This window comes from Poeciliopsis prolifica, unplaced genomic scaffold (genome assembly GCF_027474105.1).
Source record: "Poeciliopsis prolifica strain line A6 unplaced genomic scaffold, Auburn_PproV2 SCAFFOLD002, whole genome shotgun sequence".
Lineage (NCBI taxonomy): Eukaryota > Metazoa > Chordata > Actinopteri > Cyprinodontiformes > Poeciliidae > Poeciliopsis > Poeciliopsis prolifica.
Genome location: NW_026562377.1, coordinates 16,872,072 through 16,898,630, shown reverse-complemented (window position 1 = coordinate 16,898,630; position 26,559 = coordinate 16,872,072). Strand labels below are relative to the sequence as shown.

General features: G+C 39.1%; 2 protein-coding genes across 3 annotated transcripts in view; one reads left to right on the top strand and one right to left on the bottom strand.

Moving 5' to 3' along the window:
* Positions 1-680: 680 nt before the first annotated feature.
* Positions 681-11,354, top strand: olfml2ba (olfactomedin-like 2Ba). Its single transcript, XM_055052464.1, has 8 exons — positions 681-1,150; positions 1,343-1,606; positions 2,218-2,331; positions 4,103-4,261; positions 5,474-5,714; positions 6,870-7,775; positions 8,109-8,285; positions 10,595-11,354. The coding sequence occupies exons 1-8, from the start codon at positions 977-979 to the stop codon at positions 11,206-11,208; spliced, it is 2,649 nt and encodes an 882-aa protein (XP_054908439.1). The 5' UTR covers positions 681-976; the 3' UTR covers positions 11,209-11,354.
* A 1,214-nt stretch (positions 11,355-12,568) lies between these two features.
* atf6 (activating transcription factor 6) overlaps positions 12,569-26,559 on the bottom strand; it is a 30,568-nt gene continuing 16,577 nt past the window's right edge. The window contains exons 10-16 of one of the 2 annotated variants that reach the window (XM_055052536.1): positions 26,209-26,346; positions 24,956-25,051; positions 24,756-24,858; positions 24,183-24,256; positions 23,720-23,831; positions 20,643-20,727; positions 12,569-14,263 (exon numbers count right to left, since the gene is read on the bottom strand). In XM_055052536.1, the coding sequence (XP_054908511.1) occupies positions 14,067-14,263; positions 20,643-20,727; positions 23,720-23,831; positions 24,183-24,256; positions 24,756-24,858; positions 24,956-25,051; positions 26,209-26,346 (805 nt within the window). In that variant the 3' untranslated portion in view covers positions 12,569-14,066. The remainder of the gene's footprint in view (positions 14,264-20,642; positions 20,728-23,719; positions 23,832-24,182; positions 24,257-24,755; positions 24,859-24,955; positions 25,052-26,208; positions 26,347-26,559) is intronic. The other variant, XM_055052544.1, reaches the window with a different exon arrangement.

The following is a 26,559-nucleotide window of genomic DNA, read 5'->3' as shown; positions in this document are numbered from 1 at the left end:
CCTCTAAGTGTCGAGTCAGTGGGAAAGTTTGACCTCAAAATCTAATATGGCTACCCTGAACTAGTTGAAGCTGAGAGATTACTTCAGTTGGAAAAAAAAAAAAAGATTGCTTTTCTGATGAGTTGTACGTGTTTCATCATTTCACATTTGCAATGCAATGAAATTCCTTCACTGTACGCAGAAATGAAAAGCACAAAGTCCAGTCATCAAGTCATTAGCCTGGTTGCTGATTATTCAATTTATATGTTCCTTGGAGTTGGAGCCTTGAGCTCTGCATCACAATTACTTACAAATAATGGATATCAGAATTTGCTCTGGCTGCTATCAGCAGCACTTGTATCTAAGCCAGAGAACTATGCCATTACTAGAGAAACTATTAAGGCGTCTGGAAATGCATGTGGAAGCCCTGTAGGGGGCAGCAACAACCCAGCATGAAGCGCTTACGCATGTTAGTGCTGCAAAACAGTTGGAATCGAGTCTGAACATTTATTTATTGTTTTGTAAAGGCAACCTAAGATATGTTTTGAACATTGTAGATTTTGGCTGCAGAAAACGTTTGACTCCAGTACAGCTTTTTTCCATAAAAAAAAGAAAAAGAAAGAGGAAAAAAAAAATAGATCAGATCACAGTCTGGTGTAACACCGCCTCCTGTCTGCTCGCCTGCAGCTGCAGATGCCGGGGCTTCTCTCTCTGTCAGGAGTATACACCTTTATTCCAGCCTCATAACTTCCATTCATTCTGACTGTAAACTATGACCTAGCAGGGGGGGTGTAATCTTAATCTGGATGACTGATGGCGTTAGTTGATGTCGATTGTCAGATTTTTTTTTCATCAATATAATCTGAGTATTTTATTCATTTTTTAATTTTTTTTTTTTTTTTGCCATTCTTGGTATAGTTTTTTTTTCTACTTCGATTTGAGTTTCATGCTGTGGCGTCTGCAATAGCTCTCTTTGGAGTTCTGGGACGCTCACAGCATGTATAGGTTATGCGTTTTTGTCGCAGTGTGCTGCGCTTTTTCCTCTCCGAGCTCTGCCGCGCCAAAGTGCAGAAGTACAGCTCCAAAAGTGTCTGATCCGTCTCTGCTTAAGAGCAGTGCAGAGGACGAGCTCCAAGAAGAAATGGAAGGTCAAGAGGACATAATATCTAAGGTAGGTGCATTATTATTATTATTATTATTATTATTATTATTATTATTATTATTTTATTATTATTATTATTATTATATTATTATTATTATTATTATTATTATTATTATTTTCTCAATCTTCAATGCAAAATTTGAAATTGATCGCGGTGGGAATTTTTTTTTTATTTTTTTATCCATCCTCTTCTCTTTATAGCTGCTGGGTGATTATGACAAAGTGAAAGCCCTCTCGGAAGGCGCTGACTGTCGGTGTAAATGTGTTGTCAGACCCCTGAGCAGGAGCGCCTGTCGGCGGATCGAAGAGGGAAGCGCCACCGCGCAGGACTTCTACACCGTGGAGACGATCACATCTGGACCGGAGTGCAAGTGCGCCTGCATCGCGCCTCCGTCGGCGGTCAACCCCTGCGATGCAGAGTTCAGGCTGAAAAAGCTCAGGGAGGCTGGGAAAGACAATGTCAAGGTTCAGGACCTCACCTTGTCCAAGCACAGCCCCCTAACACTGAAAATGCTGCCCATTCTTTCTGTCAAACTGCCTCGAGCTTTGCCTCAGATCTTCCCACTTCTCATTTAAATGTAGAAATGGACTTTGACTGGGCCATTCAGACACCTGCGTATTCTGTAATAATCAAAGTCATTCCGTTGCCATTCTGGCTTAGGATCATCATCCCGTTGGAAGGTGAACTTCAAGACTTCAAGTCTTTTAGCAAACCCTCCCAGGTTTTCTTCCGGTATTAAATGCGCTTTCTTTGTGAATTGGTTGCACTGGATTTAGTTACAGGTAAAGGAGGTGAAGACAAACACATGCCACACTTTTCAGAGTTTCGTCTGCAAAAAGTGTAAAAAAATAAATCCCTAACAATTATAATTTCACGTAATCTGAATTCAAAGAGTTCCCTTTACTGTTGAGAGGCACTGCAAAACACCTTGCTGCAGATCTTTATGCTACCTTTTCAATTCCTGAGAGTCCCAGACCTCAAAGAATGGCTAATAACGTCATGTCACGTCAGAGCGGATACATACTGTTTTATGAATGGCTACACTGTTTTGATGGAGCTCCCTTGATCGTTGCAGCTGTCCACCATCCTTGAGCTGCTGGAGGGTTCCTTCTATGGGATGGATCTACTGAAGCTGCACTCTCTGACAAACAAGCTCCTGCAACGAGTGGAACACATCGAGAAGGCGCAGGTAAAGCGGTGCCAAAATAAAATGCAAGTGGCAACAAAAAAAATCAGCAACTCACAATTTGGACAATTTTAGATTTACAATAATTCATGCCATGATAGAAGTGCCCTTCATTTTTTGTCATGTAGAAATTGACCAACTAACTTTCATCAAGCAAAAAAAAAAAAATTAAAACCTCTAACTCAGTTTTTTTTTTCTATTAAATTCAGCTCAAAGGTGAAAATACCAATAAAAGTAACACAAAATGGTATGCATTGGATGTTTCGCTTCTGACATGGTCCAGATTAGAAAGAATAAAGCAAAATCTAAACAACAGTCTCTTGACCGTTCACACTAATGCTTCACTGATGACAAGTTTTTCCAGCTAAAATAGAGGAGGAGCAGCTGAGACTGCGCTCAAGTCATCATATACAGTTGATCATAAATCACACGCGCCCCAACAGGTGCAGCAAAAACAAAAGCAGGGTTTGCTCTGCAAGTCTGAAGAAAGGAATCCTTCTAAAGCATGTTGCTACACACTGGATCAGTTTTAAGTCTTAAAAAACATCTGGAATTAAATGTTATTCAGGCACTTCTCAATGACTATGGAAGGGCACAGTTACAATCAGCCATCACATGTCTGATAAAAAGAATAGTTGTACAGTGGATGAAATGCCTGCAATAAAGAGTTGAAACATTTTCTGCTTTGTGTCGCTATTTTTACGTTTTTGATTTAGCAGGGGATTTTTTAATCATAATTTTTGTTTTTCTTTATTTGGGAATGAATGCAATCACGAGGACTTACAGATGTGCTTGTTTTCCTTCTTTTTTCAGACTCTTATTGATTATCAAACTAATTCTAACATCAAATCAAGTCATCACAAAGATAAGCTGAGTAAATGCAAAGAGTGGCTTTTATAGATTGATTTCATTTATCTCAATAAATGAAATCAAATCTCAATAAATGAAATCAAACCAACTCAGCCCATGTTTTATCAGGGATTACCTTATTAACCACATTTTCTTTTTACCAGAATAAATTAATCACTTAAAGCAACCTCTTCAGATCACAAGTTTGATTTAAAAGATCTCAAAAGACAACGCATTATGCCTCAGTTTGAAGAAATTCAAAAACAATGACAAACTTTTAGAGACAAATGTTGAAAACTCAAGTCCTTCTCTGTATGGATACTTAATGTTGTACGCTTTTCAGCATTGATATTATCCACATTGTTTTCACTGTCAGTTTAATTGTTGAAGGATTTAATAAACATCAAAAATTGAAAAAAAAAACAACGAACAAGTGACGAAGAAAGCTCTAGGTTGCTATCCATCTTGAAAAAGTTACAAATTAATTTCTAAGGGTTTGGGCTTTCAGTGAATCACAGTGACTCAATATCTGTAAACAGAGAAAATCTGAGACAATGGTGAACTTTGGTCAACCACAATCACGCCAAAAGTAACAAGGCTTAGCTGTTACGTTAAGTTAAAAAACTTAACAGCTAACAGCTACATTTGTCAAAGAATAGCTTGGTAATGTTTCAAGACTGATTGGGGTTTTGGATTCACATTAATAGTTCAAGTAGAGAACTTTTGATGCTCAGGGTCGATACAAAAAGTAATCTCACCTTCTGCACCATAGGCAGAAAAGTATACAGTGAAACACCCGGCAAAGATGCAAGTCGGAAAGCAGCTTGATCCAACTTCTCTTCTACTTTGGTTAATTAACATCTTGTTCTTAAATTTAAGTTACATGCTCTAAAACCTACAATACTTTCTGGTACTTATCTTCCAGGCAGTGTCTCTGAACCACACTGTTGGCAAAGTGCAGCCTGAGGAGAGTCCTCTTTTGAAAATGGAAGTAACTGAAAGGCCTCCTACTCCTCTTCCTCATCCGCATCAGGACAGGAGAGCCGACGATGTTGGTGAGGCAGCAGCTTATCGGTACCCACAGGTGAGAGGCAAAGTTTGACACATTGATAAGGACTAACATAGTAACTGTGGTGTCATTGTAATGATTGAACTACTAGCAGTTCATGTGCATATAATTCGAGTAATTACATATAATTTCTGTGATACATTATCACAGAAATTGGACACTATCTACCCTCATACAGCCAATCCACTGGCTTTTTTCTCATGACTTTCCCTCCTTTGGTTTACAGTTTATTTTGTAACTGTAAGATGAGCAGAACTAGAAACAAAATTATGTTTTCACTCTGCTTCTCCATTAATGTGTAACGCGCTACAGCAGGAACTGAAACCACATACTTTCATTCATCCAGGATTTAAATTTCTTCCAAGAACTAAAGAAAAGTATTCTTATGAAACTTGCTCTTATTTTTAGGCAACATTTTTTTTTTTTGCATGTTTGATCAAGTCAGATGTTTTAAATATAAAATGGTGACTTAAATGTGCAAGATACAGCTAAAACTACTCATGAAATTTACAAACAGATGTTTATCAGTGGTTCGAAAGCTTTTAACGTAGTAAAGCTGCAGCATATGGTAGTTCAGCTGTAAAAGCCGCAATTGCACATTCAAACTGAATCACTGCAGCATTTTAAAACCTTTTGCACTATCCATTAAAAAACTGCATCTGTTTGCAACTTTGTAACTGTGAACTTCGCATTAAAAACCCACACACTTCAAATGTAACAAGCTTTCAAACCCATAAGACAGTTAAATTACGTGTTAAGATCAATGATTTCTTCATGAAATCACTGTTTGAAATATACAAACGTGTAAAACGGTCACTGAGATCGATTAAATATTTGATGAGACGTGTGAAGAAAAGCAGATCCCTGATCAGCAGCTTTCTGTGTGGGAGGTGATCCCTTTCAGTTTTTAGCTTTCATATAAAGTAAGAAGTCAAACCATCTGCACTTCCTGGTGTCCACATGTTTTTTTGATTATGTGGATTGACGAGAAATGAAATGGAAGTTAGACATCATGTTCTAAATAAATTGTATTTTTTTAAAAAGTGAACAACTACATTCCTGTAAACTAAATTTAAAGCAGACGCTCGCTGCAGCACAGACCTCCTTATTGATTATGACTCATGTTTATGAGTCAGATCACCTCTAAAACCATTCGTCAATGACACAGCCCACCAGCAAATATATGTATGAGCATCAATTTTTATAGCGTTTCTCTATTATCAACAGGAAAAACCTGAAGGGAAGTTTTCTGGGGAAAATCCACCCAGCCTGCAGCCGGACAGCTCTGGTCAGATCACTGAGGTGAAATCCCTCGACGCCATGGAGGACTCTCAGGCATCGAAGCCTGGGTCAAATGAAATGATCATCAGGGGGATGACGTTTTATAAATCTGAGCCTGATCCTATGGAGCCTGATCCTATGGAGCCAGACCACATGGTGGCGGATGACGGAGAGCCTGGGGAGAACTGTGCGTTTTGATTTTAAATATCAGTTACCTTTGACTGGATGCAGGTCGATTAAATCACTGGCAAAAGTTTGCACATTGATGGGTTACTTTGGATTAAAAAGAGGGAAAGAAGAACATGCAGTACCTTAAAATCGTCATGCCCTATTAACTTGTCATGTGTTAGAGGTAGATTTTATGTGACACGGCAACAAAAGTGAAGTTGGATGAGTTAGTATTTTGTGGAATTTCATTTTTATTTATTTTATTTTTTTAGGTTCTGTGGCACTGGTGAATTTTATTTGTTAGTAGCTTCATCACAATTTGATTTTTTAGCAGCCTCTAAGAGGTTTTCTTCTGAGACATTTAGTACCTTCTAGACTGCAACAACATGCAGAAAAGCCTTCCTTCAGCATGATGCTGCCCCCATCATGTTTCACCTTGACAGCAATGTTTTTTGGGGTTGATGCGCAGTTTAGTTTTCACTACACACGTAAACCACAAAGGTCAGTTAGGTTTGACGTTATCGTAGCATCTTCTGCCATGTTTTTGAACACCTAACATAGCTTGAGTCAAAACTGCTAATGAGACTCCATATGGTTTTTCTCCAACAACAGATTTAATTTTAATGGGGGCTTTTTTTTATTTTTCATTTTAATTCACAGTTAATGGTGATTCTCTGACTTGAGCTGTGGCTTTGAGCACCTCCTCCATGGTTACCATGGGCTTTTTGACTCCTCCTTTGATTTATCGTCTTGCCCAGTCAGTTTATGCGGACCAACACGTCTCAGTGGTTTTGCTGTTTTACCATGCTTTTTCCGTTCTGAGATGCTGCAGGTCTGTGAGATGCTCTTGGCTTTTAAACTGGTTTCTGTTACCAACTTTATCCCAGACCTTTTTGGTTAAATGTTCTAACCTCTGAAGCCTTTGCCCTACTAGCCAATACAGCCAGATATAGCTACTATATTAGTTCATTAGCAGAGCTTGCCTGCATGATGGTGAAGCAGTTTCATGTTTTTATTTAGTTTGTAGTAGAAGGGACACATCTAAACGTCGAAGGACTTTGGACCTCGAGGAAAGCAGTTTAAGACCACTGTTTTAGAGAGTTTATGTTGCACAATTGAGACAAATAATTTTGACGAATGTGCTTTCTTTAATGGAAAATATTCCTGTCTTTAGTATTTGAATATCACGAGTTCAGCGGAGACGGCCCGGACAACTTCTTCATCGAAGAGGATCTCCTTCTTCATCGAGCGCCTCGGCCCAGGACCCGAACTTGGCTGAGGTCATTCCAGCCGAAGACGATGGATCCTGCGCACAATGCCAAGAAAATGAGCGCACCCGTAAAACTAAAGGAAGTGAAGCCCATCTCAGAGACTTATAATGAAATTATCAGTGACAGAGGGAGCAAGTCCTTGGATGTGTCTCGAGAGGCAACTTCAGTGAGAAGTGTTACACCCGGAGCAACCGGTGCAACACAACCTTTACCGATCAAGGCCACAGAATCTCAAACGGATCGGAGCGTCATGCCTTGGACAGTTCCTGGTACAGCTGCCACAGGAGCTCCGTCAGAAACAACTAATCAAACTATAGTGATCACAACCCAACCCTCTCTCAGGGAAGATGTTAAGGACATTGGGCAACCTTTCACCAAAGGATATTATCCCATCACAGAGACGGAAACCACCAGCTTTGAGTTCAAAGATCAAACAAAGACGACTTCTAATCTGAACACTATAGCAGAGACTAAAACAACTGTCCCTCTATATGCCACATCTAATACCCCTCCATCTTCACCTCCTGTTCATCCTGCATTACATTCCACCTCAAGCCAGACTGATGCTTCAACCATGTATGTGAAAACTCCTTCCCCTCAGTCCTCAGAGTCCTATACACCTGCTGACAATGCTCCATCCACCATCACAGTTGTGCCCACCTTCTCCAAAGTCACCACTACTCCAGAACAGGCTACCCCGATCAAAAGGAAATACAAATTTAATTGGAAAGAAGAAGGCTTGATGGCAGATGACCTGGAGGCACAGGAACCTATGGAAAGCCAGAAGGAGTCATCTTCAAGCAAAACTGGTAAATGATAATGATCTTGTACTTTGATCAGTGTGCCTGAACAGTAAATACACCAGTGTTTACGAGGAGTTAGCCAGCAAAACAAAATGTGCTGTGAATTTATATTTATCCACGGTCGACGCACTAACTCATCGTAATGTTTCTCATTTGGAGAAAAACAAGTGGAAATTTCTTTCAATAAATTCCAAAACTCAGCTAAGCTCTATTTGCTTACGGGAACCTTTGTTTAATTCATGTTGTTAAAACCAAAAGCCTCTAATTATTTTCAGACTCCTTGGCATGGTCTAGGTTGGGTATTAACTGGCCATTTACCCTCTCTCTGGGCGCTCACAGGAGAGTGTAAAGACACTTTGGCAAGTATCGGTGAGCCAGTTACTCACAACAACTACGGCAGACCCGAGGGAGCTTGGATGAAGGATCCCAAGTCCAATAATGACAAAATCTATGTGACAAACTTCCATTATGGGAATAATCTGCTGGAGTTCCACAATCTGGAGGTTTTCAAACAAGGTAAGAGTCACCGGTTCGCAATAACGGTAGTCTCTTGCTTTCCTTCAATGGTGTCACTCAGTGGCTATAAAGTGAGTACATCCCAGTTAAAATGCTGTTTCTGTGGTGTAGAAAATGAGACCACAATCAGTCTACTTATAGCCTTTACTACGTTTGATTTGACCAATAGCCATTTACAACTTGATTGAAACACAAAATAAAAGGGCTGAGTAGGAAGAGTAAGAAATTAATCAAATAACATGATTGTATTATTGTGCACATCCGTTTATAATTGGCAACAGGGCTCAGAAATAATCCCCACTTTAAAACTCACACTAAATAACGTTCCACCTCCCAATTGTGTCTCCGGTTAACCTGGAAAAAAAATTATACATTGTGCCCTAATCTAACAATAGAACAGATGAGGAACAAATTCTTTGGGACTCCACCTGTGAGAGCTATTATCCACAAAAACACAAAACAGTTGTGCACCTTCACAGGAATAACTGGCCTTCCAAAATTACTCCAAGAACTAATTAAAGACTCATAAAGGGGGCTCGCATAAAATCCAGAACAACGTCCAAACCACTGTAGGCACAACTTGGCTTATTTAATTGTCACAATTTAGAACTAAGAAGAGCAGGAGAAAAATGACTTCAAGAGGAGAGATTAGAGGTATAAAAACCATTTACACCAAGAAGAAGACAAAAGCCTGTCTCGCATTTGTCAAAAATCATCTTGACTTTTGTGAAAGTACATTTTGAACTTTTTTGTAGATGTGTATTCTATTAAAGCTGATATAAAAAAAATAACCTCATGCATTTAAAAACAGTGGCGGTAGTGTGATGGTCTTGTGCTGCTGTAGAACCAAGACAAACTATCGCGGTTGATGTCATTCAGATTTTGATGACCAGAAAATGCTGAAGCTTGAATGTCCAGATTTTCCTGTGAAAATCTGGACATTCAAGCTCAAGTGTATTTGGATCATGCTGCAGGCCAAACACCCGAAGCACACCAGCAAGCCCTCTAAAAATGAATAGGACTTTGAAGTGACCTTGTCAAACAGCACTGACTTACGGCGGTGTGACCTTAAACTGGCCAGTGAATCTCCAAAACAATCCAATGTCACTGAAATAAGACAATTACCTAAAGGAGTGTGAGTCAAATGTTCCCCACAGAGACTTGAAAAGGTTATTTCCAGTTTTTTCAAACACTTGAAGGCAGTTGTCGAAGAACTGGACGTCCTTCCAAGACATTTTGACAACAGGTCCAGAGCAACATTAAATGATCAATGCTATTTTTTAGCAAGAACTGACAGTGTAGTGAAACAAGCTCCCCTATTCTTCACACTGTGGTCAATGACGTGTTGATACAGAATCCTTTTCTCTTGACGAAAAACATATTAACCCAGTTAAATTTAACAAAAATCGGAAAATGAGACATAATAAGTCCAAGTTTAACTTATTTGGTTTTAGTTCCCAAAGTCTTGTTTGGTGCAATATCGGCACTGCACATTACCAAAACAACGCTGTTGCTACCCTTTTTAGTGAGTCTAGTCGGGCACAGAGTGTAACACAAATTGCAAGTAAAACGTGACGCCAACAACTAAAAGAAGTCCAAACCTCAATTATTTATTTTCCGCTGGCCCTAAGCTTTACAAACACAAAGGAAGTGAAAACTTCAGACTTTCCAAGGCCAAAACAATACAGAATAGTGTACTTCTTCTATAATGCAAAATGGTGGAAAACTACAACCAAACTAACCATCTAAACAATATTTCTAGCACACAAAAGTTCAAATGTCAATAAGACCAAAGCAAAATTGACACAACACTGAGTACTCAGTTCAGACAGAGTCCACCACGTCACAGAAATGCCCAGGGGGAAACAACACTGAAGCTTTAATGGAGTCCACTGATGAGGAGGAAGTGCTTCCAGATGTGACAGTGGCCTGCAAACAAACAAAAGAGCAAAGGTCCTCCTCTTTCGTGAGGACCCCTAGAAGTCAGTGGACGTAACAAACATCGGGCAAACACAAGGGAAGCATGGTGGTGGCAGCATCATGTTTTATGACTGGTTTTCTTCAGCTGGAACTGGTGGAGATAATTACCAACACTTTCAAATAGCAGTCAGTGCTGGAGCAAAACCCTCATAATCTACATCTGATTGAAATGATTTTCTGTCTTAAGCATCGACTTGTAAAGGTTATAGGCAATATTAAAGCAGGATAAAGTTCTGAAATTACTTACCTTGGTTTTATTATTTCGTACCATGAAACCTTGATAATCTAACATGAGTGGGTTGTCTTTTTCAATAAAACAATTATCCCAGGCCGTTTCACCACCTCTTACAAGCTCCCCTACAACTGGATTGGCACAGGCCATGTGGTCTATGGCGGGGCCTTCTACTACAACCGCGCCTTCTCCCGGGACATCATCAAGTACGACCTGCGACTTCGCTATGTGGCTGCGTGGACTATGCTGCACGATGCCGTGTTTGAGGAGTCTTCATCACCATGGGAATGGCGCAGCCACTCCTACATCGACTTTGCCGTGGACGAGAGCGGCCTGTGGATCATCTACCCCGCGCTGGATGACGAGGGCTTCTTACAGGAAGTGGTCATCCTGAGCCGGCTGAACCCCACAGACCTCAGCATGCAGAGTGAGACCACCTGGAGGACCGGGCTAAGGAGGAACAAGTTTGGGAATTGCTTTGTTGTGTGTGGCGTCTTGTATGCTGTGGACAGCTACAACAAAAGGGACGCCAACCTGGAGTATGCCTTCGATACGCACACAAACACTCAGATGACTCCTAGAATGCCCTTCATCAACAACTACACGTACACCACACAGATCGACTATAACCCGAAGGAAGGTGTTTTGTATGCGTGGGACAATAGGCACCAGGTCACATACAACATTAAGTTTGCTTATGTAGATCCTTAACAGTCCTTTGACTCTTCATTTCTGAATGGACTGTAGATCAGTTCACACTGGCTTCAGAACTGAGCCAAATGTACATATATACCTAGTGTTTACATTGTTCATATTAAAGTTTACATTTTATAAAAATAAAATAAGTTCGCCTTCAATCATTGTATCACGATTCATTGCATTATGCCTTTTGTGAAAAGGTCGATGCCTCTTGAACGTTTTCCACGGTGGAAACCCTCCAAGAAGCGCACGGTTATGAAATAGAAGGAACATAAAACATGGATGTCACTTTTTAGATTTTACTAATAGAGGTCTGAATGGTGTATTCAACTTCCATGAGTCATTTTTTTGCAGAACCACCTCAGGTGCCGTAACAGCTGAAAATCTTTTGACATATGGCTTTACACATTTGCACCTAAGATTAGATGGAAAGCATCTTAGACTGCTGAAGGGAAAAAAAATCTCTACCCCTGCTGCCACCAATGTGCCTTTTTGTAGGGGCAATACATTCAGCATGATGTGTTAGTGTTTACCCCTCAGTGTTTTTAAATTAAGTGTAAAAGGGTAACACTTTATTTGACGGGTTGTGAATTAGACTTTAATAAATAGGACATAACACCTGTCATGAACATGACCAAGTCTTCATGAATATCTTTGACTGTTGTCATAAAGTGTCATTTGGTAAATCATGACACTTTTATACAAAATGGACATTATTCTAAATATCTTTGTTATGACAACTTGACATTAGCCAAGAAATTATGATCTGACATAAATTTGTTATAAAAACTGATTAAACTTCAAAATTTATGTAGGGTCATGTTATTAAAGCAAAAGTTTAATCAGTGATATGCCAAATAAAAGAAAAATAAATCCCATGGTTGCTACATGGCAATAGGCTAGAAACTCAAGAAATATAATTTTGTAAGATACTGTTTACAGCAATCTAGAAAAACATGGCTTAACAAGAAGAGTTCTCTTTGAATCAGAAAAAAAAATGCTTGTTTTCTACATAGCAATTTGTTTTTCTCTTTGCACCAAAAATGTATGCCAGAAGTCAGAAAACACATCCTCTCTCTGTAATAAATCCCCCATAATTGCCAAAGAAGAATTAGCCTTTGTTCTGCTGCAGTCAGAGAATGGAAAGGAAACTGTAATTGCAGCTTCGAAATGTTACTTACCTGGAGCACAGAATAAAGGCATAATGGGAGGAAATAGTTAAAGAATGCAGAAATAAACGCTTAAGCAAGTAATGTAGGTACGGCATACTCTCTGCATGTAAACAGTTATTCTGGGAGATGTGAACAGGGATGTTTACTTAACATTTTAAAGTAAAGGGATTTTTGAAAACAAGCCAAGATATGCACATAAGCATATTTAAAGAAAATCCAGTGTTTATTTTATTTGAAACACATACAAAGACAAAACCTCAGACATGTATAATTGCACATTTTTTGAATGGTGAATCAAAAATGACTATCTTAAAAATAAGATGCAGTCTCTTAAACTGTATCTTATTACAGTTTAAGATAGTTTATGTTAAACCATCAATTGTTAATAGAAACACGCTTTTGGACAGGTATATACTTATTTTATATCACCATACAAAACCTGGTCCTGGATAACAGAAAACAAAGGACAATTTACATTCTCATCACTTCATATCAAAGCAACAGAAGGTTTCATTAGGAGAAGAACCACCTGCCCAGAAAGGTTTGAAGGTATTTAAAGCCAAAACTGAATGTTATTCTGTATGTACAGTGCATCTATGTATGTGGATACAACTATACAAAACAAAAACAAAAAATCCAGCAGGTTTAATTTTAGTATAAGTAAAAATAAAAACAAAATGAAGACTGAAGAAGTCTTTAAATATATTTCTTTTCTCCTTTTTCAATTAGGTTTTAAATAAACTGACAAAAAATAAAATGATGTCTTGTTTCTCTAGATCTCCGTTAATCTTAAATAAGATAAATCATTTAGGACAAATCAGTTTGGGAAAAAACAAAACACATAGGAGAGGAACAAAAAAAAAAGAATGACACAAAATAATAATTTTGACACAAAAAACAAAACTAAGCAAGAAACATGGAACCAAGAATGTGTACTGTTACATAATATTTAGACATAAATATGTACAGTACTGGTATCTGTTCATGACCATGAGACGGTGCAAAGACAAAACAAAAAAAAACCCCAAAACAAAACAAAAAAAAATACAATTACTCATGGCTGCAAATAGAGCACTTGAAATATTCAAATTAAAGCCAGGTAGATTAATGCAAAATATAAAAAAAATAAAATAATAATTCAAATTCCTGAGTTTACTGAATGTTTTTCTGTTGTGAATGCAACAGCGATATCTTAATATTTTACAAATAAAAAATATTAAAATTTAACAGCACATTCTGTTAGATAAAAACTGAACCTGTTGTGCCTCTAAACACCAACATCAAATAGTTTTTTTTTTTTTTTTTATGTCTCCAAACATCACTGTGTCAAAAACAAAAGAGAAAAATTTTAAAGAGCTTTTAGGAATAGAAATACTTGTGTGACGATGATGGGGTGACTCAGAGTTCAATGCTCGGCTCCCTGCAGACTAACAATTACCCTGATATGGATGTGTGGGGCCGGAGGGGGGAGTCGGCGTTGCCACCCAAGGAGGCAGCCTCTGCTCTGAGCTTTTGATCTATTCTGACGTGGTGCAATCCTGAAAAATGCCTTCCCTTCATTTAAAGTCACAAATACAAAATCTGTGGGAGCTCGCAGAGTTTATCCTTCGCTATTGAAAATAATCATAAAGTGAGGCGTTGTCTTGGGTTGTCCCGATCGCTGAGGAGTCGCGAAGACGACTGGAGGTCAGGGTGACGTTACGACGAGCCCATCAGCACTCCGACCGGAGGCGCAGCCTTGCCGTCTGGCGGCGAGTGTTGGTAGAATGTATCCGTCTGGTTGACCCGCAGCAGCGGTGGGATGCTGGAGGACCTGATGTGGAGGATCCTGGTGTCGGTGACTTCACAGTCGATCTGCATCATCACCTCAAACTCTTTGTCTTTAATGATGCTCTCTGTATCAGCGAGAAAAGAGCAGGATGCCTGTGAGCTCATGAACAAATGAACAAATAAATGAGATCATATTTGAACACTTATTGGGACTCTCCTTAGAGGCAATTAAAAAGTGTTAAAATAAATACAGGGTACGATCGTGTGAGATTATTGCAACAGGATTATCCGATCAAGACAAAAAAAAAACAAAAAGAAAATGCAAACTTTATTTGGGTTAAATTTATTGGTAAATCTTTTTGCTATAAAACTATTGAATAAACAGAAATATGAGCTCAACAAAAATAATAATTCCTCTTAATTCATTATTTAGGTCATTAAACCATCAGATTGGTATGAAGTGCAATTATTCCCATTCACTTGTAAAGTGTCTCAGGAACTCCTGACCATTTATGCAGTTTAAAAACACATGACCTGTGGATGTCAGCACTGGGGATGTCTGTGCTACCTTCAACATGTTTTGCACCGAGATGGTATTTTAGGCTTGAATAGTTTTGGTCACAGGCTGACTCCTTTTAATACAACAACAGCCTTTTTTGGCCTCCCATCAGATCGTTGTTTTGAGGCCAATATTAACCCCCGTTGGGACATGAGAAGCAGCACAACAGAAACACACAGATGCAAATGTTCTAGCCAGGTCCTTTGTATGTTACAAAAAAAAAAAAAGAAAGCAGTGAAAGTTTTTAACGTGTTGAAATCCATTACATGAATTATTCAAAAGGAATCCTGTCCAAATCAACACCCATCTTCACCCATCTCCTGTAGAAAAGCTGCAGGATGTGCTACAAAGAACAGAGCAAGAAGATGGGTCAAAGTTTTCCATCTCTTGTTGTTCCAACCTTGTGGAATGTTATAGAAGACTAATTAGAGCAGCACAAAGCGATAGCATTAGCCTGCTTGGATGGAAACTTAGTGAAAAATGTTCAATAAAGGTTGGTGTGTTTCTAACTTTTTTTACGCAAGACTGCAATTAGCGTCTAATGTGATCTAAAAGCATATTCCAAAGCTTTCCCAGAGGTGACGGTAAGTGATGTTGTAAGGATTGCTGAATGAGACAGCGGGAGAAGGAAGCAACAAGCTGAGCTACAGATGGAGCCCAGAGGTGAGTCAGACACCGGATTTCGCCATCGCTGTGATAAACAAAACCTCACAAAACAACAGCGGGGCATGCAAATTGTAAAAGACAGAACAAGAAAAGGGAGCGCAGGAAGCGAACGCCAGCGATGACTCAGGATCCCTGTTGCTGTGTTCAGCGAAGCAGAGGAAACCTGGGCAGAGACTCAAACACTGAAAGTAATTTATGTTCATGAGTGAGACTATTGTGTTTGAATAAAGCTTCCAGCCACAGACTGCGTACTGGATTGTTATCCTACATAAATACTTTATGTTCTCACAGTCATTTCAACCTACATATAGGCAATGATTTACGTTTCCTTTGATAAATTCAGACTTGGAATCAGATCCGCGACTCAACACTGGCGGTTTGTGGCGCCTCCACTTTCAAACCTTACTTGACATCGAGCAACAGAGCCTTTCAAGTGAGAACTCTTGTGAAATTCTGAGGAAGAAACAGGAAGCATCAATATGCTTGAAGACCCATTGGAAAATGCCACATTGGTTTGATGTGGCCTTTGCATCAACAGCTTGAAGCTCTGATCATCAGCTGGAGGAGAAAACGCTCCTCATCTGGAGTACACTGTTCTCAGTTTTAGTGCATTTATATGACCCAGAAATGGAGCTGTGGTGTCTTTAAAATGTCTGGGTGAAAGGAATGGTTTGAAAGCTGCAGGCTGCTTTTCAGACACCTGCTCAAGACTTGAGCTTCTCCTTCTCCCAAAGCTGGATTTTCTGTGATGCAATAAGGCCGGCAGATTTCATCAAACTAGACCATATGGCTGTTTCTGCTGCAGCTGCAGGATTTCATGGGCAAATAAGTCTTGGGCAGGCGAGTTTTGATCTATCTCAGTATGACTTTATCTGCTGGCAAAACTTGATCTTGTGCACCTGCAGTCAAATTTGGACGCTTCGGATGGCCTCAGTGTTTGGAGAGACATCAAAGAAAATAGTTTGTTTCTGCATTTCACCCTTTTTGAAACGCTACATCCACCAGACAAAAGCAGCTCTATATGGAGTGGACTATGGAAATCCCAACAGATGCCGGCGAGTCCCAATATCTCAGAATATCATGCAGATATTAATTCATATCAGTTTATTTATTTCAAAACGTGAAAAATATAAACTCATATTTATATGAGTTTATATACTGATCCAATTCAAGCACTTATTTGTCTTTATTATTTTATTCCGATGCTCATGGCCTACAGCCAAATTAAATGACAAAATATTTCTTCGATTTCGTTTTTGTTATTGTACTGAAGTACATAAAAAAAAAAAAGATTTTACCTATTAAGATGTCAAACTTCTGAAACGTTTGTCCACGTACTTCACAGCTTGTGTGCTTAATATCTGTCTGTGGCTGCCTTCGCATCTTCTTCTAGAGCAAATTGTTATGCATTTCTCATACCTAATATACCTACTAACATGCCTCTTATATTTTAGTTAAGTACGTTGTCATTAAGCTGACTGAGCCTGATTGTTCTGACACTGGGTGCCTTATGCGCAGTGTGTGGTGCGTGTGTGCAGAGCTCTAGCAGTGATCATGACCACAAATGAGGGTAAGAATGTAGATCCATCCATACATCGTCACTGGTCTTTTAATTTAGTTGGTTTGGTCTCATGTGACATTTCAACTTTCCAAGAAACTGAAATTTTAGATTTTTATTAGCTAAAAGCCATGACTATCTGAATTAACAGAAGTAAATAGAATACAAAAAAGTTACTTTTCAACCATTATTCCAATATAAAAAGTGACCCGTATATATTCTCTCATTTTAAAATTGTCAAACTTGTTTGTTTTTTTGCACACCCACACGCACACACACACACACACAGAGGTGATTAAGAAGTGAAAAATGCCCCTTCTAAATTTAGGAACACTAAACAGTTTTACAGCTGTAGCATTTCCTGATCATGTGTCCAATTGCTTGCAGGTGGATCTTCTTTATTTACTACAATGGAACTTAGTATAACATTTGGAAAATACAGCTAATGGTATTAGACTTTGTAAACTTCAAGCTTTGTGACTGTGTAATGTAATTAAATGCACCACACACATAATGCAGTAAAATTCTGGATTCAGATTATTTGTCCAACTCATTTTTTCTATCCATCCTTTAACAGATCATCAAAGAAATTGATCTTTAACTTCTTAAGAAGCCTGTGAGAAGAAAGATGAAACACATCAGCGTACAGCCACGAGATTCACCTCAAACAGTAATGCTTTGAAGAGGCTGCCAGATTCACCAACCAACTGCTTGTGGCCTTATACCCCCTATTTCACTTGAGCCATCTGGAAACGTTCCAGCTGCTGAATGCCGATAAGGCTCTAATGTCCTACAACAATGCATTAATGCATGAGGAAACTTGAGTGAGTCCCTCAGCAGGATGTCAAATGCCAAATTGGAACAAACTCAGAGGATCCATTCATGAAGGAAGCTTTTTTTCCCTCCTTTACATAAGGAAGCATGCTGTCTGCAAATATAATTGTATCCGAGTGCAGATAATCCTCATTATCATTTTACTAGCGTGCACAAAAAACGAAAAGAAAAAAAAAGTATGGTGCATGATGAAAGAAAGCGGCATCAACTCAACCACTGGATAACAAGTTCTAATGTTTATCAAAACCACAACTGGTGTGCACCATGAAATGAAGGACCAGCCAAATGAGAAAGAGGGGATTTTTTCATATACTTAACATACAGCAAAATATATTGACAGATTTTAATTAACCTTAAAATATATATTGTACGTCTGAAGAAACAAAATAACTGAGTGAATCTTTACAGAAAAAAGTTTTCTCTCGTTTCACAAAACTCACTGGCCCCGAATCGTGCGCTAAGTTTTGAGAAAAATCACTGATGTACGATGTCTTTCCCCTCCCATGCATGATGCTGTTGCTGTAGAGATCCTGCAGTGGCAGAGTGCTGCATCCTGGGTGCACAAAGGAGCATTATGGCAGATCCTTCCTGCAATGAGCTGTTGGTCTTTATAACCAGCATTGCTGGTTATAAAGACCAGTTTCTCTAAGTTTCAAATGACATTTGAGCAATTATTTACTTATTAGTTTAAATCCAGATGTGCCATTTTTAATAACTGCACTATCATTTCCTTAATTTGCAAATTTATTTAGATTTTTTGTCTTTGTGTGAATAGGACACCTGAATTTCCAAACTATGGGACAATAAAATATATTTCAATTCTATTGTGTCTGTCACAACGTACAGTCAGAATCCTATAAAGCAATCTGAAGTGCACCACCCCACCTGAACATGTCGTCATCCAAAAAACATTCTTCTCCGTCCAAACATGTCGCTTCCACTTGATTGAGCTACTTTCAGACTCCGATTGTCAAATAAACACACCGTTCAGTCCTTATAAGGTGAGCCAGATCAAAGCTGTACTTTTAACAGAACTACTGAACCGAATCGGGCAGTGAAGCAGAACACACAAGCCCTTAGATCAAAGCCTCTATCTGCAGCATTCAGTTTTTGACCAAGACAGACCAGACAATCACTTGAAATTAAAACAGTCCATCCACCTCCCTCCAGATGAGAACCATTAAGTGACTTTAGGAGTATGGCATTCCTAAAAGTAGCACACCATCAGGGAGCTGGAAAGCATTATCTTACAGTGAGGAGTTCTTTAACAGAGCGGTGCCTTTCTTTTTTCCAAGGATGTTGGCCCTATAAGTATGTGGAATTGCACTTTCTTACTTTAAAGTCGCAAATAAAATCAGGATAAATCACAAGTGCAACAAGAAGCTGTCATCTGGGAAACACATGAGGGTTATAAACAAAGGGAGACGGCATGTGTGCAGCACAAAATCCCAATCAGGCTTTATTTTGCTATCCTGTGCTGGCTTGTTTTTTATTGCACTTTTTGATGTTGAGTCAGACTTCAGGTCAGATCGATAATAAAAATATATAATGCTGTTTTGTTTGCTTATTAGGTTAGATACTCGACAACATCGACGACAATTCGTGCAAATTGAAACCCTCCTTTATGGGGAAGCAAGGACTTTGAGGTCTGGTATTTCGCTATGAATGCCACTTTTGTTTGGCTGCTAGCTGAAAAAGACCTGCTGGATTTGCCTCCAACTGCCATTTCAATGGTTCATCCTACCAGCACTTTCCACTGCAACAAAACAAACCAAGAACAAATGTTTACTTTCATCAATCTTTGCCAAATATTCTCGATGGCTGTGTTTTTCCTAATGACTAACCAACTCAGGCACGACTCGTAATCTCTAAACAAAACTGCTGCTGGTGTGTTGCCACAAATGGTGAAGACAACAGAAGAACCTGATGACTTTATCGATGTGATAAAAATGACCATTAAGGTGTCGAACCAATAGAGACGTTTTATCAACGTCCAGTATACTGGAGTTTACAGATTTTGTAAAATTTAAACATTTGTTCATGATTTTCTCTTTCCATCCATCATGACCTAACTCTGGAAAACAGTGCTAACAGCCCAGCAGATCTGAGGGCCTTGGTGAAAAACTTACATGAGGTCATAGAAATAAGAACCAAATGGCCACTGTAATTATTCATAAAACAACAATTCGGCAACAAAAGCAAGAGAAAGTCAAAGGCTTTTGCACATCAAATGCTCAGGGGTAACTCATGTATAGCAGGCAGTCAAATAAATGGATGAGAGCTTCTCAAATGGGCTGGTAAAAATACCCCAGAGCCTACCTCCCCAAATGCAACCAAGCAAACTCTCATCACCTCCCACTAAGACAATCTGTGTTACAACCGATTACATTCCTCAGGATAGCAGCTTCGCTAATCTGTATATTCAAAATGAAGAGTCACTTTTTTTGTTTCCAAAAAGCTTTCAGCTTCTAATAATAGTTCAAATAGGTCACTAAACGTCTTCAAAGGGGTGAGAGTTTTCTGATTGCAGGAATGAGTTCCTAAACTTGTAAAAAATAAATGTTCTAATTTGGAATTAGCACAACTTTACAACACAATAACTGTATCCTAAATACAAAGAACCATAGAAAGAACTAAACAGAAAGAATCATATTCTATTTTAATAAAAAACAAAGCAGTGCATAAGGAGAGAACGCATAACTGTAAAGACAAATTGATTTAAAAAATAACTTTCCCCTTTTAGGTACAGAGCTTACTTCATCACATATGTTGCAGACCACCAGTGAGACACTCTACTTTCTGAATCTGCTTCCAGCTTCCCTTTGTATGCTTGAACGTGTCCTGAGCAACAAAGCTCTGAGTATAGTGCGTGTGCTGCAGCACTTACCATTAATGTTCATGGCTGGCAACACAACAGACATCTTGGGTCGACTTCCTTTGTTGTGGTTAGTGGCAGGAAGTAAAAGATGATCCTGAAAACAATGAGAAGAACGTCATCGAGCAGAAAAAGCAATTCACATGGAGGTAAATAAATATCAGCTGCATGAGTTTGTCAACAGTTGAGGTTGTTACAATCTGAATCTTAACGTTTCCCTGGCTTTGGCTAAATCAATGCTGTGGTTCTATTGCAAAGTTATCATATGCATTTCAAAGCATCAGAAGCATGCAGCTTTGGAATCGGTCACAGGAAGAAACCTGCTCCACTGAGCCAGCTAAGCGTACCTGACTGCTTGCAGGGACATGAAGCTTTTAAAGAGGAGCTCCTAAAAGTACTGCTAATTATGGTAGAACTCATTTAAATTGGTCAACTTCCAAGTTCAAGTGTGATCTTTAAAGTCCATGAATTCACAAAAAGGTTGGAGCAAAGCCCTTAACATTCTGCTTTATTCATTCAAAAATCCATTTGATGTGCGTTTGCAAGGATATTTCTTTTTAGGACGCCTGACTCTGTCCAGGTGTTAAGTATCTGACACAGAAATTCAACCTTGTAAAGAAAATTGACTGTGATATTGAAGAACAATCCAGAAACCATTATTGTCACTGTGTGTAGAGAAGTAAGTTCCGTATCAGATTGGACAGAGAAAAGAGAAATTCACCCACCTACACAAGTGATTTCTGAAGAGGACATTACTTGTGTAGAGGACATTACTTGCGCAAAGTGGATGGAATAACAGACACAGAGAGCTGTCAAGAGAAATATCCCAAAAAACGCATCTAAACCCAAAGTAAAAAGCCCAACATTAAACCTCTTTAACAGCTGAAAACCCTCGGACTTTAAATCAGTGAGTCTGGTAAACAAATGAAGCCACAAGCTTATCAACAGCTTAAAGGAAGCATGAGGTTCTTCTGCAACTTGCCAAGAGAGTTTATATTTGAGTCTGTGTGAATTAGACCTCCACAATGTCTGGTCCCAATACCAATGTGTCTGTCTCTGCCATAGCAAAACACTGCTTATTTTATAGCCTATAACATTTCAGCAACCCTGCTTTTAGACGCTCATTGCCAAGAAATTATTCTATTAGCTGGATTTCACTGCAGTTTCTAGCCACACTTGCACATTTTAGAAACTGAGAAGCAACTGATCTGTCAACAGCTCAAGTTCGTCGCACACTGCTTATAAATTTTGGTCTTATGAAACTTACAAAAAAAAAAAAAGAAACTGAGAAAGGAAGTAAATGTGATGACAGGTGATCGAACAGAGTTTAGAAATGCCGGCTTAATCAAAGCACATTAATTTGAGCAAAATCGTTTTTCACGTTGATCTTTTCCAGAAAGATGGATTCAGAGTCTCATATGCATGCAGCAGTGCAAGACAAAGGATGGGCTTCAGCCAAGACAAGCAGATGAACTCAAAAGTGTGACACAGCGTCTGAAACTGGAGGGCGGGAGCAAGCCGGAAAACATCAGTCACATCACTGCTCCTCATCAGTGCAATGGCAAGACGGCGAACTTGCTCAAATTACGTGCGAGCTGTTGCTCCTAAGACTGCAGTTGGAGTTTCCTTGAACCTTGTTGACAGAACATACAATAATAGTTAGCAGAAACTACGATCTCATCCTAGAGCACTTACATAAAGGCGTTGACGGTAACACAATGCAAAACGTTCTGCAGATGTGGAAACTGACAGAGGACGAGTGTCATATTTTCCTTCCTTCTTCAGAGTTTTACTTTCCATCGAATCAGAGATGCAGGTGCTACAACAAACTTGACCCGCAATTGACTATTTGTTTACTCAACCCTCGTACAACGTGATGAACTGTGGGACCTCAACTGTTGGAGAGGCCTTGAACGAGCGATAATGAGCGACATGATGTTTTCACCTTGAGGAACACGTGTGTGCATGGTCGTGGATGGACTAATCTAAACAACTTTCAAATTTAATCCAGAGCTTTGGCAGTTCTGTAATAACATCACAGAGTCCAGAAAAAAACAAGGGCCCACATATTTATATGGACACACACACATACACACACTGGGACTCAGGAAACGAAATACAGGCAAATAAACCGAGTAAGAAGAGTTAATGAAACACTGTAAGAATCAAACTCTCATATTGATCTGGACCACAGTTTCCAGTGTTTCTGGAAGGGCTTCAGAACGCACAGTGTTTTATTTACATTTTTTTAAATGTATTATTTATTTTTTTAAATGTTACCCTTTTTCCAGATATCACCGTTTAATTCTTAGAATAAAACCCAGAAATTTGTGCTGCACAAGGAATACCTTCTAGAGATATTGTTCAATATTGCAATGTCCATATCACTGAAATAGAGACACAAACAAATTGACAAAGTAAAGAAACTTAACTTACATTTGGGTTTGGACTGAAAAATGTCAATATGATCATATAATAATAGCAGATTTTCAATATTTATTAGAATCTTCTAGTTTTACACGTTAAACCAAAAAAACAAAAACAAAAAAAAACAACTATGTTTTGTTTCATATTGTAGATCATCAATATTGACGAAATCTGATGCAAATTGGTTTTACCATTTTAAAGAGACTTTAGTGGTCCACGGCTGCTTTTCACTCCAATGTGAATGTGCCAAATTAGGGGTGAAATACTACATATATCCAATAATACATGTGTTTTCCTCTCAATTACTTACTTTTACTTTTCAAAAGAACATAATCCTGAAATTTGCTCAATAAAGCCAGAATGGAAGAACACCCCATCTCATTTTGCAAAACCATAATGAACTTTATCTCTTCATAAAAGCTCTGTTAGAAACTTTGTATTTGTTGGCCATACCAGGAGAGAGTTTCCATAATCACAAAATACACATCACTATTAAGAGATGATATTGACAAAAGAAGATAAGGATTAATCTGAGATGGACTGGTGAGAACTCCGCCTCTCGCCCAAAGGCTGCTGGAGATGGGCACGAGTTGAGATAAAAATTGTGGATTTAATTCTGCTTGTGAGCCAGTTTACTTCCATATGATGAGGATTTAACTCACCCTTCGAAAAGACACCACGTAGAAAGTGTCTGGGCGGCGATTGAGCTCATCGAAGAAGTCACTGTAGATGTGCTGACGTGCGTAGTACACCTGCAGCTCACTCCCTGAATTTCTGTTAACAGGTTATAGAGACAATATTAGCACCAATAATTGATTAAATCACTAAATAAAAAATAGGGTAAATAAACTAGTATTTGCTCAGCAGATAAACCATGCACTCTACTCATAAGGGAATGAGCCTGATAGTGACGATTTGCACTGTTTAGCAAATATTGATATATTTATAAGATCTGCTTGCCTTAAAACCTCAGCGTCCATTGTAACAAACAGTAAAAGTTGACAATAACAGGTAACTTCTGAGTTGCCTGGATGTAAAATGTCAATCTAACATCTAAAGCTGCATCATAAAAAAAGAAAAAGAAGCTTAAAGCACAACAACAAACATCTCTGAAAAAAGACTCACTTTTTCTCTGTGTTTTCTCCATACGGGACAGTGACAATTTGGACAATTTCATCTTCCTTTTTGTCCGTTTTCTGCTGAGAAAATGAACAGAATTAGTTCCAATATTTATCTAGACACATCAAGAAACATTTCAGAAGAGAAGAAAGAAACTTCAGCAATGCTGTCCACCACACAAACACAGACTAGCCTTAACATAGATAGTTTAAAATTTGGGACAGGATGTCCTTAACACAACCAATCGACTGTAGTGATCAAGTAAATCTCAGAGTCACTTCATTACCGCCTCTCTGAGGAAAAATGTTGGAAAAGAGAGCAGGGGGGCTCTAATCCCAAAGCTCCCCTTGAAGTGTTATGTTTACTTTCTCAGGGCTGCCGGATTAAATCCTGGCCGAAAATGAGAGGCGGAAAAAGGGGAAGATGAAAGGAAGAATCTAAATTGCAGAAATACCTAACAGTGCAGATCACAACCTGGTTTACAAAGGAGGTGGCATTTGCAATACAAATTTTGAACATTATGTATCAAGTGGCTTTCTCATAGCAGCCAGCAAAGTCTGCATTTCTATTGTGGATTACCAGGATGTCTCTGATGGGTTTATGGTTGGTGTTACTCATGCGTCTGGTTTTGGTCTGCTGTACTTCATGACGGTGGACCCAGCCCCTCAATTCATGAGCCAACCTGTCAAGTTAGATCAGTGAGAATTGATTGATTGTGACTTTATGGGAAAAAAAAAAAAGTGGAAAACCTTAAGGTCAAACAATATTTCAATACTTACTCAATGCACTTGGTCCTGTTGACAGAAGGCTGGCAGGGGGGAGGAGGTCTGAGAAAGTCGGGACTTTTCACGACCATCAGTGCCTTATCCTCCGATCTGCAACAACATTGAAATATATATATATATAGAGATTGTTGAATGAATGAGCACCAGAGACAGCTAGAAAACAGTTAGTACAGCCACCCAACAGGCCGCACCTAGGATGTCGATGACGGATGAAGACGATGGTCCAAGAGACGCAGGGTTTACTGGTGATTAGCAGCACAAACTTTTACATCATTTTCCATTTGTTATTCTACTCTAGCTTTCATCACAGTTGCGATTCCTCTCTGGGACTGAATCATTTAACCGTTTAAATGATTCAGACAGTTGAAATGCTGTTGGTGACTGTCCACAGTCAGAAACAACCTAAATGGAAGGTTGGAAAACATGCAACGAACTTAATCTTTCTCCTGGGCTTTCCTAATGTGAGATTTTTTTTTTTTTGCCTCTAAATGCTTTGGAAACTGCTTCAGCAGATTATATGTCAGATCATTAAGACCTGATTACATATATTGTTTTTAGTTCAGGGTCTCAAGTTAACCTCCCACCACACACACACACACACATGCACGCACACACACACACACCTTTTAGTTCAGTAGGACCTTAATTAATGTTGCAGCCCCCACCGTGTCATTCGTTGCCCCGCTGTGTTTGGTGCCATCATCCCTTTAGTAAAGGCTAATGTCTTCCTTCCTGAGCCAGTTAAATGCTGAAGAAAAACTCACTGGTGAATAGTTTAAATTAACATGTGACAAGGGAGCTCGCATGCATCGTTGGCTGGTAATGCTGTTCAGACATTAGACGACCACCTTGCAAAACGCACACAGGTTCTGGTAGTTTGCCAATAAAGGAATGTTATTGATGCAATTTCCAAAATGTGACTGCTCAGCCTACAGGTCATTTAAAGTCGAAAGACAAATATACGGGCTGCTGTGAAAACAGACTGTTATCAACAATACAGAGCTAAACGTCAAACACGGCGTGAGTCCACTTTTCCACCTTGTTACTCAAAGTACAAGCACCAGCTGTTCTGCCGTAGGTCTGTAGCCAATAGAAAGGCTGACACAAGTTGTTAATCAGTGTGTTTACAGGTGGAAAAAATGAGCTGAACAGGGTGAGGCAGAACCCAAGCACAGGTGCATCCTGGCCTACTGACACACTGGGTAAGCACAAACACGTGAGCTGTGCTGGTTCAGTTCCATACCCACCTGTCTGGGGTCTCTGAGGGCGTGCTGGTGAGCTCCGGACCTGCCACCACGTCGGATTCGGAGAAATCCAGGAGGTGTCTGCCACTGTGATGCATGGGAGCAACGTCGAGGTTGGAAAAGGAGCCCCTCTGAAACAAACTGACCACGACACAGACAGTCAGGAAGATGTGGAAAAACTTGGATACATTTTTTAAATCTTAAACTGCCCCTTGCTTATCATAGTAAAGGATAAATAAGAATCTTTGATAGAGAGAAGAAAAAATGACAACGGGGGTTCATTTTAAAATAAATTATTTTGAAGAGAACTGCAGAAAAATCAGTTTGGAAGTACAAGTTAGGGCCTACAGTCAC